This window comes from Dasypus novemcinctus, chromosome X (assembly GCF_030445035.2).
Source record: "Dasypus novemcinctus isolate mDasNov1 chromosome X, mDasNov1.1.hap2, whole genome shotgun sequence".
NCBI classification, from domain to species: domain Eukaryota; kingdom Metazoa; phylum Chordata; class Mammalia; order Cingulata; family Dasypodidae; genus Dasypus; species Dasypus novemcinctus.
In genome coordinates, this window is record NC_080704.1 from 120,879,683 (window position 1) to 120,894,710 (window position 15,028).

A 15,028-nucleotide genomic window follows, 5' to 3' on the forward strand; every position below is an offset into this window, starting at 1 on the left:
GTACATCTTACAGAGATTTTTTTTAAGATTTATTTATCTCCCCTCCCCCCCACCCCAGTTGTCTGTTCTCTGTGTCTATTTGCTGCGTCGTCTTTGTCCGCTTCTGTTGTCAGCGGCACAGGAATCTGTTTCTTTTTGTTGCATCATCTTGTGTCAGCTCTCCATGTGTGCAGCACCATTCCTGGGCAGGCTGCACTTTCTTTTGTGCTGGGTGCCTCTCCTACCGGGGCGCACTCCTTGCGCATGGGGCTCCCTACGTGGGGGACACCCCTGTGTGGCAGAGCACTCCTTGCGCGCATCAGCACTGCACATGGGCCAGCTCCACACGGGTCAAGGAGGTCTGGGGTTTGAACCGTGGACCTACCATGTGGTAGATGGACACCCTAACCACTGGGCCAAGTCTGCCGCCTTACGGAGATATTATTGAACTAATTAAGGGGAAAACATCACCTATTGGGATCTAGAAGAATAAAAAAATGTAAGACCTTTTGAAAGTATGTAATCATAATATCAAAGATAAATCTCATCCATACATGCATACAGAGCTAATACTCAGCAGTGGATATGTGCATGCTTAGGAGAATGATGTGTATATATGTGTGTCTGAACTTGAAGTATGTAAAGAGCATATTTGCTCATACTAAAATTTAAGTATGGTAAAGTCAGGTAGCATCAAGCTACTTTTGTTGTGTGATACTTTGCTTTGCCTGAAACACAGTTGCTGTATCTTGGTTCAAGCTCCTAAGTTTTAAACTTGAATTGTTAGGGCATTCAAAAATGGCTCCATTAAAAGCAGTGAACACCATTAATGGACCTTATATGAAATAGATTTTAGAGAAAACTTTCAAAGAAATAAATGTTTAGTGTTCACTTTTTTACCTTTCCCCTTCTTCTGTGTTGACTCTGAAATCTACTTCAATTTCTTAAATGTATTCAGTGTCAAAGCAAATGCTACTGGAAACTACCCGTCTTCATGCTCCACCCATTTGCTCTATCTAGAAAGAATAATACGGCCATACAACCCTGAATGCGTCAATCTTGGAAACTAAGCAGGATCGAGCCTGTTTAGTACTTAGATGGGAGACCGTCTGGGAATACTGGGTGCTGTAGGCTTTGGGAGCCAATATTGCTCACTGGTCAAGCACTGGCTTCCCACACAGGAAGGTCCTGAGTTTTTTCACTAGTTTACTGCTTTTACATACCACCTACTTTCCCCGCCCCAGCAAACACACCACCTGAAAGTATGTATAAGAGAATTATTTTTTATTGGGATACCAGCAGGAACATAAAAATCATCATGCCTAGTTTTATCTCTTCTAAAAGGACAATACTTCTTGTCACATGAATAGAGAAATTGTTCAGTTTCTCGGTTTTCATACCTGCTTATTTATTCATCCATTCTTCCTAGCTGGGGTCCTTCAAGTACTCCTTAACAACTGCCTCCAGTTATTACCTTTTCTTTCTTCTCGTAGCCCAAAGTACAAAGGATTTCTCTTTTCAAAATCTGTGTACTGTTATTTTGGGTTAATAAACTCCTCTTAAATGGAAAGAACCCTTGCGGCAGGTGAAGAGTATTCATAACTTAAACCTTACTGTGAATTATTTTAGTTTGGCACTTGGTCTTAATTCTTTGAAATGGATTATACTGATGGAGTTGGGAAAAAAAGAAAAAGCTAGGAAAGAATGATAGGCTTGGAATCAGAGAATTTAATTATTGGGAGAAGTTATTCCAGCTAGTGAAGGAAGATAAAAAGAAGAGCGCTTATGATAGTTTTCTGCCAAGGAAGCCTGGTGGCAGTATTCTCCCATAAATCACAGGGAATCAACTTTGGTACCTCAGGTTGCTGATACCAGTGATGGCTTCAAACTGGAACTGCCTTAATTACTAGTGATTATATCCCTTAAGCAGGACAGAGGTTTTTCAACAAAACTTCTGTAGCGTTTTGGAGTAGTCATGTAAACAAATCTCATAATGTGGAGCCAAGGAGTGTTTTTTTTCCTGAAAATTTGGTTAGTGAGAAAGATCTCTGAATTGTTTTGAAGAAACTGGGGATTGAAGGAATCAGCTAAGAAGCTTAAGTTCATCTTTTAAGCCATCTCAATGTCTTAATTCATTGAGGAAGTCTATTTAGCAGCAGTATTGCTCCTATATATTATATTTGATATATTGCTTTTCAGTATAATGGATAACCTTTTGAATAAATTGAATAAAGCACCCCCCCTTCCCCCATAGTCCAGTTTGGGATATTTGGATATTTTACCTAATTACTCTAGTCATTCTTAAAAGTCAAGCTAGGTCTTTTGACTTCTGCTGTTAGGCTTTCTTTTATATTTACTCAATTTGTGAAAGTTCTCATCTTTGCAAATTTGTAAACCAGGATTTGTTTGGCATATTAACAAATCCATTTAATTTTAGCATTTAAAAGTCCTTGTTAAGAAAACTTCTTTATGAGATACAGCTTGTTTAGATGTAAAAAAAAATAATCACCTAGTTTATCAGTTTCTCATTAACATCTTACTTTCAAGTATATCACATTTGTAAGATGTATGTCATTCACCTAATTGTTCTGTGTGTGTGTGTGTTTCTTTTCTTCAGATTCTACTCTGCTATTCAAGTAATGGTCATTATGATTCAGTGTACTCAAAACAGTTTCAGTCAAGTGCAGCTGTTTGTCAGGGTATGTGAAGGCTTTATAAATGTTGGGTTGTGGTTTCAAATGGTTCTTTGCCAGTATTTAATCAAGTGACCCTCCATAAATATCTGTTTTAAAACCCTAGTTGGTACCTGCTGAACTTGTATACTGGGTTTTGGCTATTTTCACAGTGGTGTAAAAGAAAATCTTATTTTGACAAAGGAGTTTTATCCATTTTTTTTCCTTTAGCTGTTCTGTATGAAATTCTCTATAAAGATGTGTTTGTTGTGGGTGAAGAAGAGTTGAAAACTGCAGTTGAATTATTTCGAAGTGGTTCCAAGAAGAACAGAAACAATGCTCTGACTGGAAGTGAGGATACCCATAATGACTACAAGAGTTCAACTCAGGATAGGTAATAAAGGAAAAGGGGATGTCAGCTACATGATAATCGTATTTCATATTTCTGCATGCCATCATTTGAAAGTAGAAGGGGCCTGCAAGCTTATATCTTAGATTATGCACTCATTGTATGTGTCTATCTGTATATCTATATAGATATTTTTTAGTTGGGGAAGAGAACTTTTACCAAAAAGACTTTTTCTTTTTGGTGAGAGGCTCTGGCTTTGGAGGGTTCTGTTCAAATCAGAATCAGTTTCATATTGCTAGAAGAGACCTTAGAACCATCTAATCTAGTGATTCTCAAGTTTTAGTTATTTATGAATTATCGGGGTACTTACTAGAAAGGCAGATTCCTGGGTCTACCTTCACAAAATTTGAGGTCAGCGTGGGGCCAGGAATCTGCTTTTTAAACAAATACACTAAATATTCTGATGTTGGCAGACTATTAGATCATAATTTGAGGGGGAAAAACTGATTATAAACCAGCACCATCATTTTGTAGATAGCAGGTTCAGAGTGGTCACTTGACACAAACGTCCAGCTGGTAGAAAAGACCTCAGGCTAAGGGGAATTTTAGGAGCCTTTGATTGTCTGCCTTTGGTATGCAAAAGGAGTGTAGATTGTGAGCCTCCAAGGAAGCAGCTATTACTAAACTTATCTACTCAAAAGCTTTGTGTTTGGGATGGGTACTTCTTATTTCTTCCAGATTCCTAGTTCTTTCTGGAAATTCAGAAAGTCCTGGTGCCATTCAAGTATTACTTTGTCTTTTTGTCTTACAGGTCTGTTTCTTGAATATTTAATGCTTGCAACTTTTTTTTTTTTTTTTTTTGGTAAAAGAGGGTTTTTTGAAGCTTATTTGGGGATGCAGGGGATGGTAGCCATATGTCAGGGTAAAAATAGTTTCATTCTTCTTTGCTTGTCTTAAAGGCTTCAGATTTATGGAAACTGTGGTAGCAGGGTGAATTATTTATTGCTTCATAACAACATTATCACAAACTTCGCAGCTTAAAATAACACAATTATATCACAGTTTCTAATGGTTATGAATCCAGGCATCCCTTAGCTTAGTTGTCTGGTTAGCGTCTCACAAGGCTACAATGAGAGTGTGGGCCAGGACTGTGTTCTTATTTGGAGGTTTAACTGGGAAGAATCCCACCTCCTCTACTCAGCTCTAGGACTGAGAGCTTGTTTGTTTTGTTTTGTTTTTGCTGGCTGTTGACCAGGACCTTAGTTCCTAGAAACAGTATGGGATTCCTTACTACCTGGAGTTTGTGAAAGTGGTTGTTTCCTTGCTTCTTTGTCAGCAAGGGAGAGAGAGACCAGCAAGAGGGGTGCTATATTCTTATGTAATATAATCATATACATCCTGTTACCACCTTTGCCACATTCTGTTGGTTTGAAGCAAACTCAAGGGGAGAACCTCTCAGGAGGACATGAACAACAGGTGGCAGGAATGATAAGGGTCATCTTAAGAGTCTCCCCACAGGAGGTATGAAATATAGGAGGTAATCTGCTAAGTATGTCATAATACATACCTATCATAAAAAGAAAGCACAAATGTAAATTTTGGGATGAAAAAGCATTTGCTTCATTTTTAAAACTGAGGTATATTAACACTAGGTTTTGGTATAGTCTTCAGACAAGAATTTTCTTAACTACTGCATTTATCTAAAGCTCTTTGTTCTAAATCTTTTTGATTAGGGTTGAAGAGTGGGGTGCCTGCTGTAATGTTGAAAATATGCCAGAGGGGTACAGTCAAGGAGCAGAAGAAGCAAAGGTTTGATATTTTTTAGAGCACAAAACTTCAATACTTTTGGCTTGCAGTATCTTAGCTTATACTAGTTAAGATTGAATGATCCATTCTAGTCATAAAGGGGGAAGTTGGTCATGTTTTTCTTTGTGAAAGTCTTCCCTATTTGGAAATATAAAATGTGTGCTCAATTTTCTTTGAGTTTTCTTTTAAATGTAATTGTAGATATTTTGAAGCAAACTCTGAACACTTAAGAAATTTCAGAAGCTCTTGTTTTTGAGTTAATGTTACAAATCCAATAGATATTTAGTTTGCAGTCAGTCTTTTGATGCTGACTTAATTTAATACTGCTTTTTTTTTTAAAGATTTATTTATTTATTTCTCTCCCCTCCCCCCTCCCACCCCAGTTGTCTGTTCTCTGTGTCTGTTTGCTGCGTCTTCTTTGTCCGCTTCTGTTGTTGTCAGTGGCACGGGAATCTGTGTTTCTTTTTTGTTGCATCATCTTGTGTTGGCTCTCCATGTGTGTGGCACTATTCCTGGGCAGGCTGCACTTTCTTTTGCGCTGGGTGGCTCTCCTTATGGGGCGCACTCCTTGGGCTTGGGGCTCCCCTACGCGGGGGACACCCCTGCATGGCACGGCACTCCGTGCGCGCATCATAATACTGCTTTTTCATTAAAGAGTCTAATACTTATCCTTATTGTATTCAAAGAAACTGTGTAATAAGCCTGTTCTACTAATATTGTAGGAAAGGAGAAATTTGGCTCTCTGTTTAGACCTAAAATCAAATAGGCTAATACACAGACCTTCAATTCGAAGCTAGCTAAATAGGACAAATACTGTTATAACAATGTCCATGTAGTAAAACATCCCAAGTGCTGACAATTTTGGAACAGTATTAAATATGGCGAAATTCTAGTGAAGCAGAAGAAATATGGTAGTTCCTTTGGAAATCATAACAATTTGATCAAAATACAGTGAACATTTCAGAGTTTTTCAAGGTGATTTTAAGACACAGGATCACTTACACCTTCTCATGCGTGCTAATATGACATGTGTTGATGAATAACCCTGGCTGAATTTTTAAGTCCTGGTTTGCTTTTTATTGGTTTTTAGAAAATGTGTCCTCAGTTGTTGGCGGTTTTAAAGATAGTATTTCTCCTCTGTCTCTAAGACCTTTAGGATTATTTGCAATTTGCTTCTATAGTCTCCCTATTTTAAAAATACATAGTAAAATTTATTGAGCCATTCATTTCTTGAATATAAAAGGAAAATGTGGTCTTATGTACATTGTTTTTAAAGAGGGAGGGGAAAAACCTTAATTCCTCCTTCTTTCTAGAAGGAAGACTTAGGCTAAGGATAGTGAGTTTATAGCATGTTTTGTTTTTTGTTTTTTTTTTTTTAGTCTCCAGAAAATCCATCAAAGATGCTCTTCCCTTATAAGGTGCTCAAAGCCCTGGATCCAGAAATCTATCGTAATGTAGAATTTGATGTTTGGTTGGACAGCAGAAAAGGTAATGAAATATCAACATACTTTTGAATACTGACACAGCCAGGAGAATAATTTTGCAAATTGTTTCTTACAAGAGACATTTTCAACGTGCTGTTATAAGGAAGAGCCTGATGCTTTTCATCTTACTCCCTGCATAATTTAAGTCTGAAGTAGGAAACAAATAGTTTTAGAAGTGGAGAGGAATCTTTTAGAGTAGATGTTTATCTGTGACTTCAACTTTGTAAAGACTGTGCAGAGATAGCCTTTAGATAACCTTAAGAGTACTAGAAACTTTTAGCGACTGGAAATAAGCTCATTTTATCTTAAATTTTTAAGTGTTGAGACTGTCTTCATTGATAAATGTATAGATCAGGTGTCAGCAAACTATGTTTTATATGGCCTGTGAGCTAAAAAATAGTCTTTACATTCTTAAATGACTGTTAAATTTTTTAAAAAGGTATTACAACACATGAAAATCATATGAAATTCAAATTTCAATATCCATAAATAAAGTTTTATTGGAACGTAGCCACACTCATTCATTTACATGTTGTCTATGGCTACCTCTGTGCTACAACGGCAGAGTTGAGAAGTTGTGACAGAGTCCGTATGGCTCACAAAGCCTAAAACATTTACCATCTGACCCTTTACTGAAAAAATTTGACCCATAAGATAGGCATTTGTTTCTCTTTCCTTATAACTAAATTCATCAAACCTGGCTTTAAAGTATCACCTTCAAGGTAGCCTTAATGTTTCACATTCAACTCCTTGATTCTCAGTGAACCTGTGTATAGTTAGCAATTTAGAATTTTATTAGGTGGGTGTGAAAGGGTTTGCGGTTTTGGACCATGAATTCTAAATCATTATAACTCGGCTCAAACACATCTTTATTAATCAAAATAGGAACTATTACAATCAACACATTTTTGCCAGTGAAAAATAAGTCTGTGTATGCCTGTAGCATAAAAATCTGTGCTTTGGGATTTGATGAACTCCTGGAAAGCATTTTCTGCATCCTGCTGGTTGTGGAATTGTTTTCCCTGCAAAAAGTTGTCGAGATGCTTGAAGAAGTGGTAGCTGGTTGGTGAGAGGTCATGTGAATATGGTGAGTGAAGCAAAACTTCGTAGCCCAGTTCGTTTGACATTTTTTTTTCCATGTACTCTTTTTCATTATTATTTTAAGTTACATAAATCACACAAAATGTTACGTTAAAAAATATAAGAGGTTCCCATATACCTCACATCCCCCACTCTTCACACATCAACACCTTCTTTCATTAGTGTGGTACATTCACTGCATTTGATGAGTACATTTTGGAGCATTGCTACACAGTAAGGATTATAGTTTATGTTGTAATTTTGAAGAGTTGGTTGTGTGACGTGTGGTTGGGTGTTGTCGTGGAGAAGAATTGGGCCCTTTCTGTTCACCAGTGCTGGCTGTAGGCATTGCAGTTTTTGGTGCATCTCATCAGTTCGCTGAGCATACTTCTCAGATGAAATGGTTTCACCAGGATTCAGAACTGTAGTTGGCAACAGACTACCAAACATTGACCGTAATCTTTTTTTGATGCAAGTTTGGCTTTGGGAAGTGCTTTGGAGCTGCTTCTTGGTCTAGCCACTAAGCTGGTCATTGCTTGTTATCATATAAAATCGACTTTTTGTCGTACGTCACAATCCGATTGAGAAATGGTTTGTTGTTGCGTAGAATAAGAGAAGATGACACTTCAAAATGACGGTTTTTTTGATTTTCGGTCAGCTCATGAGGCACCCACTTACTGAGATTTTTCACCTCTCCAATTTGCTTCAAATGCCGAATGACCATAGAATGGTTGAGGTTGAGTTCTTCGGCAACTTCTCTTGTAGTTTAAGAGGATCAGCTTCAGTGACTGCTGTCAATTGGTCCTTGTCAACTTCTGATGGTTGGCCAATACACTCCTCATCTTCAAGGCTCTTGTCTCCTTTGCAAAACTTCTTTAACCACCAGTGCACTGTACATTTGTTAGCAGTTCCTGGATCAAATGCATTGTTGATGTTGTGAGTAGTCTCTGCTGCTTTCCAGCCCATTTTGAACTCAAATAAGAAAATCACTTGAATTTGTTTTGTCTAACCTCATTTCCATAGTCTAAAATAAATATAAAATAAGCAGCAAGTAATAAGTCATTGGCAAAAAAACATACAGTGAGAAATGCACATTAAAATGATGTATAACAACCACATTTATTTAAGAATGTGTGCCAATATCAAATGGCAAATTTCAACAATGGAAAACTGCATTTACTTTTGCACCAACCTAAAAACTTATTAAAAGTAATAGCTTACACTGAAGAAGCTGCATAGCATTACTTTCAGCCTGTACATTATTAGTATTTGACCACTTTTAAGATTATAACTTCACAATTCCCACCTATTTGTGTTTTGAAGCACAGAACTATTCTGGTAGGTCTCCTTATGTTGACCACACAAGTAATTCATCAAATACAACGGCCCTTTGGGACTTTTTTTCCCTTCAGATTTTAGCTTATAGTGATAGCATTGTCAAAGGCACTGTGGTAAAAGTGAACTAAGAAATTTAAATTGATGTAAAATAGGAAATGAACTGGTTCAGTTGAGCTTGAATCTTTTTTTATGTATATTTTTAAACTAGAACTTCAGAAATCTGATTACATGGAGTATGCTGGGAGACAGTACTATTTGGGAGACAAGTGTCAGGTTAGTTCCTTCTTTGAAGAATCAGTAATTTGTTTTTCCAATATTGTGGTTTTAGTTATTAATATGAGTGCAGCAATACTTACTTACAAATGCTAGAAAAATGTTTTTTAAAATTGTGTAAATTTCATTGTGATAACATATATATATATATATATATGTAATGCTGAATTTCCCATTTAAAAAAATTTTAGGTGTACAACTCAGTTTCACAGTGCTGTACTGTCATGGTCACCATCCGTTATCAAAATTTTTTCATCACCCCAAACAGAAAACACCTGTTAAGCAATAACTTCCCATTTCCTCTTCCCTCCTGGCTACTGGTAACCTGCAATCTACTTTGTCGTCTCTATGACTTTATTCTAGATATTAGAATAAGTGGAATCATACAGTATTTGTCCTTTATGAAAACACTATGAAACATTATAAAAACATGTTTTCTAGGCTAATCCACATTGTAGCATGTATCAGAACTTGATTTTGTGTTAAATTTTCATTACAAAGTTTTGTGACTAGATTTAAGGCTGTTTCAGTATGTGATGCCTCCATTAAACCATGTTGGTAGTATTGATGTCAACTACTTTAAAAAGTAGAATTGAACTTCATTTGGGAAAAGTGATATTTTTGTTTGACAGAAGCCAGTTTTGCCAATAGATTTGACATTAGATGTATTATTGTCTTTTCCCTTTCAGGTTCGCTTGGAATCAGGTGGAAAGTATTATAATGCTCATATTCAGGAAGTAGGAAATGAGAACAATTCTTTAACAGTCTTCATTGAAGAATTGGCAGAAAAGTAAGAATATAATATTTTGTTGAATTACTAAAACATTTGGCTCCTGATGTCTTTTTGTAATATTGAGAATTTCTAGGATTCTAGTAAGAGAATCTGAGCTATATCTGGTATTGGTCTAAGATGACTTTTCTCTAATTGTTAAGGCATATGCTAATGTGTCAAATCGCAGTTCAGGTATCAATTATTTATAAAAGTTTTAAAATCCTAGGCACTAATCAACTTATTAGAAATAGTAATTTTGAGTCTTAGGGGATAAACTAGTCCAATTGTTCTCAAAGTTTACTGTGCACCAGAATTACCTGAAGGGCTTGTTAAAACTCAGATTGATGAGCTCTAGTCCCAAAATTTCTGATTCAGTGAGTCTGGGGTGAGGTCCAAGAATTTGCATTTCTAACAAGTTTCCAGGTGATAATGTTGCTCATCCACCTTGAGAATCATTAAACTAGGCTATGCTGCTCTAACAGTAAATCATAGTAGCTTGAAAAAACAAAAAACAAAGTCCATTTCTCGCTCATGAAGCATGTCCACAGTGTATCAGCAAAGGGGGCCCAGGCTTTCAGAGGTTCTATCTTGACACATGCTTCCATTATCATAGGGAAGAAATGATACCATGGAAAACCATGTGCTGGTAATTAAAGCATCTGCTCACATTTTATCATATAAAGTGGTCATTGAGGAGGTGATATCTGTGAGTTGGGGAAATATAATCTCCTTCCAGGAGGGGCAGCAAATATTTGTGAACTAACACCTTCTATCACAGTCTTTCCTCAGGAATATGATAGGTGCTGCAAACAGCTGTGAAATTATACACACTAACCTTTGATTTTCTAACCTAAAAAGAATACCTAAGTGGAGTTTAGCTAGTGTTAATAGATTTACATAGAATATGCTTGATAATGAAGCAGGAGCAAGGGGGGTATATTTATCAAATGAGAATTAATTGTTGTAATGTCTTCATGGTGATACTTTTACTTTAAGGCATGTTGTTCCACTGGCTAACTTAAAACCAGTTACACAAGTGACACCTGTTCCTGCCTGGAATGTTTTGCCCAGTCGGAAAGGAAGAAGTTACCAGAAAATGCCTGGGGGCTATGTTCCAGAAATGGGTTTGTATGCTGAGGATTTGTATTCTTTTATTTTTCCCTTCTTGTAGCTCCTTTTACTTATCTACATTGTGCTTTTTGGTTTTACAGGTAAAATATAAGTCTTGTTCTAGGTTTCTCAACCTTGGCACTATTGATAGTTTGGGCTAGACTTTTTTGTGGGACCTCTACTGTGCATTTTAGGATGATTAGCAGCATCCATGGCCTCTATTCACTAGATGCCAGTAGTACCTGCCCTTAGTTGTGACAACTAGAATGTCTCCAGACTTTGCCATATTCCCCCTGGGGGTGGGAATGGGGCAAAAGTAACCCTAGTTGAGAATCACTGTTTTAGGGTCTTTGTGTAAATTTATGCTGCAGTGGGTTTTAGACTCTAAAGCTTGAGAGGGAAATATTTCTTAAAGAACTAGGAAAACACATCAGAGAAGCAATCAGAGATGTTAACAGTGTAATTTCTTAGAGAATAGTAACATCGGTGATTGGATGATACTTGATGTTTTGATGAACAGAGCTCCCTATAAAGATAGTACTGAAATATCCATTGATAACAGAAAGTACCCACTGGGTTTGCTTTTCCAAATGGAAGATCTAGTACATCCTTTAAAAAAAAAATTCCCTTCTTGTATTTGGTTGGGTCTTTTTTGTTTATTTTTATTTTCTTTGTTGGTTAGTTTGGTCTTAAGAAAAACTGAGAGTTTTAGGCAGTTGTAGGGGTGAGAGGACACTGGATCTTTTGCCAAGTTTCTTTGCTACTTATTTGCTACTTCCTTTGTTTGCCTGAAAGCTATGTCTGAGGTGGACATGAAGCAACGAAAGAAGATTTTCAAGAAAGTTAGAGGGAAAGAGGTTTATATGACTATGGCCTACAACAGGGGAGACCCCCTCCTCCCACCCAGGCTTCAGCACAATATGCATTATGGACATGGCTCTCCAATTCACTTCTCACAGACAGCTGGGAGTATTATGTCTAATGAACATTTTCATCCTCAACATTCATCTCACAGACAAGGTCGGGGATATGGGATGCCCAGGTAAGGCTTAACTGACTTTCAAGATTAATTCACATCTCTTTTTAGACCTTGGAAATAATCCCTGGAAAAAATTACAGTAGCATTGAGAAGCATTTTAATAGTTTAGATTTCTTTTATAATCTCTGCGTGAAGAGAACAGAGATGATAGAACTGATATATACGTAATTTCTCATTAAATATATTGGTAGATTTGTATTATAGTCTAGGGAAATGTGGAGCAGTTGTAAAGATGCTAGAAGATACAGTGCTGTCAAATATAAGTGTCCTCCATGTGGCACATGGCATTTTATCCATTAATAATGGATAGGTTTACTGCCAGTGTTGGGAAGAGCAAAGCACTTTGTATTCATTAGTTACATGAATGTTTTTAGAATGTTGTATTCTGTTTAACTACAGAGACTGACTTCTCAGGCACTAGTGAGTAAAGAATTCTATTTTCCTTTCTTCTTCTTAGGGATTCAAGTCACTGTATAAATAGGCACAACATGGCAGGCCCTAATGTTAGTTTCTACCCTGGCCCAGGTAAAAGGTGCTGCCAGAGCTATGATAACTTCTCCTATAGATCTCGGTAAGTGAATTCAAAGTGTTAAAACAAAGAAAATGGGGAAAATCTGGTTTCATTGCTAAGCATTAACTATATGGACTGACTAAAAAAAGTATTAACTTAGAAACTTTGAGATGTTTGAACTTTTTCATAATTAGAAATAAGTTGCTACTATTGTTTACTATTTTTCCCTTTTTCATTTTCCATGCTAAAGTTCTTTTAGACGAAGTCACCGCCAGATGCATTGTATGAATAAGGAGTGCCAGTATGGCTTTGCCCCAGAGAATGGACAGATGCCCAGGGGCTTGGAAGAAACTATTACTTTCTATGAAGTTGAAGAAGGAAATGAGACTGCTTATCCAACTTTACCGGGAAGTAGTCAAAGCATTACTCAAAAAGCTATTCACTTTTTCCATAAGTAAAGCAATGCAGATAAATTTTAGCTTTTTGTACAACCAAAATAAGCCCTATCTGGAAAACATGAGTTTTCATTTTAGAGCTTTTAAAAACAGGAGGAGAGAACTTTAAGTTGTTTTTAGAAGGGAATGGATGTAATCAAGGACAATTTTTAATTAAGTAAAATTAACAAATAATCTGCCTATATAGTAAAATACGTTTTAAAAATATTTTTACAGGTTTCTCTTCCAACAGACATTCACGTTCTTAATCACTAGTTTATTCATTTCAAAACATCCCTCTAGCTTTGTTTCCTGTGGCTGTATAGGGAGAATTGCATATGTATGTTTTTCTCTTTGGTACAGAATCACAGAGGTTCTTCTACAATGGTTCCTGCTTCCTCAGGGTACTGTGTGGCAAGGCAGGGCCATGGCTCAGGCAAACAGATTTTGAATTCAGAGGAGGGTGATGGCCAGAGTGACAATGGTGAGTCAGTTACAGATAAATATTTTTTAAAAAGGTGATTCTTGTGACATTTGTATATATCCGGGTTGCGATGTAGACCAAAAGTTTGGGTTTGGGGTCTCAATCTGTTCTGGTAGCTTGTTTTGAATTATCAGATCTTGTCTCAGAGCTTTAAGATATCCTGGTATTTCTCAGAAGGACCAGACTTCTATTTTGGTAGGCTACTACATTGTTAATAACCTATTTTAAGCTCTCTGCATAGGTCTTTAGTGACAAACATTTTTTTATCACATGAAAGTGAGTTTTGATTGGTGAGATTTCAGTATGGAAAGCATCTATTTTTTTTTGTAAGGCACAGTTAATAGTCACACCATTTTTGACTATTTTAGATTTTTCTTGTGGACACTTACTAGTTTACAATACTGCTGTGAAATAACTTTGCGCAAAGAAGTCCACTTGATTCTCAAACATTACTGTTTAATCCTATGTGCCAATATACTGGGTAATTATATTTGTAATTTAGTATAATGCTTATATTGTTCTGTGGAATGAGGTATCCATATTTTATATATGATGAGGTTCAAAGGATAAATGTCATGGCCAAGGTCAGTATCCTTGGTAAGTGGCAGAGATTGAAGTTTTTTATTTTTTTTTTAATTTTTTTTAAAGATTTATTTTTATTTATTTAATTCCCCTCCCCTCCCCCAGTTGTCTGTCTTCTGTGTCTTTTTGCTGCGTCTTGTTTCTTTGTCCGCTTCTGTTGTCGTCAGTGGCACGGGAAGTGTGGGCGGCACCATTCCTCGGCAGGCTGCTCCCTCCTTCGCGCTGGGCGGCTCTCCTTATGGGTGCACTCCTTGCGCGTGGGGCTCCCCTACGCGGGGGACACCGCTGTGTGGCAGGGCACTCCTTGCGTGCATCAGCACTGCACATGGGCCAGCTCCACACGGGTCAAGGAGGCCCGGGGCTTGAACCACGGGCCTCCCATGTGGTAGACGGACGCCCTAACCACTGGGCCAAAGTCCGTTTCCCGAAGTTTTTTATAATAGCTTTGACATATGCACCCATTTAAAGTATACAAATACATTTTTTTTCGTGTATTCATAGTTATGCAACTATCATGACAATAAATTTTAGAACATTTTCATCACCCAAAAAAAACAACAACAACCCTGTTTCTGTTTCTACTCACTCCTCATTTCCCCTAGCCCTAAGCAACCATCAATATGCATTCTATCTCTGTGGCAGGGGTTCTTAACCTTTTTTGGTCCACAGACCCCTTTCCCAGTCAGGTGAAATGAATTCTAATACAATTTATTTATTGCATACATTCATAAATGAAGGAAATACTAGATTTCAGTTAGAGGTCAGAGAAAATAAAGATAATAAGTTGATTTTTTTTTTCCAAGTCAAGTTCATGGACCCTCTGAAATCTTTCCAAGGACCCCTGCTCTATGGATTTGCCTACTGTGGATATTTTATTTAAACGGAACTATACAATATGTGATCCTTTGTGACTGGCAGAGATCAAATTTGAACCTGTGTTTTCCTCTGAAATCTATGCCTTTAGCAGTTGTTATATTGCCTCCCACCATAGGGTGTGTTAATTTTTGCCATTTTATTATAAAATAATATATGAAACCATTATGAAGGAGTTGGACAGCTTAAGGAGATGAGACTTTCTGAATGCCTTTTGTGATCTTTTAGATTTGCAGGTCAAG

At 37.1% G+C, this 15,028-nt stretch overlaps 1 protein-coding gene across 1 annotated transcript in view; it reads left to right on the forward strand.

Annotated features, from left to right (window-relative positions):
* The window catches only part of ALG13 (ALG13 UDP-N-acetylglucosaminyltransferase subunit), an 87,997-nt gene that overhangs the window by 26,496 nt on the left and 46,473 nt on the right, over positions 1-15,028 (forward strand). Inside the window, 11 exon segments of the mRNA XM_058291575.2 lie at positions 2,597-2,678; positions 2,883-3,045; positions 4,734-4,809; positions 6,186-6,294; positions 8,917-8,981; positions 9,671-9,771; positions 10,750-10,877; positions 11,659-11,905; positions 12,360-12,473; positions 12,664-12,819; positions 13,210-13,331. Of these exon segments, the coding sequence (XP_058147558.1) occupies positions 2,597-2,678; positions 2,883-3,045; positions 4,734-4,809; positions 6,186-6,294; positions 8,917-8,981; positions 9,671-9,771; positions 10,750-10,877; positions 11,659-11,905; positions 12,360-12,473; positions 12,664-12,819; positions 13,210-13,331 (1,363 nt within the window).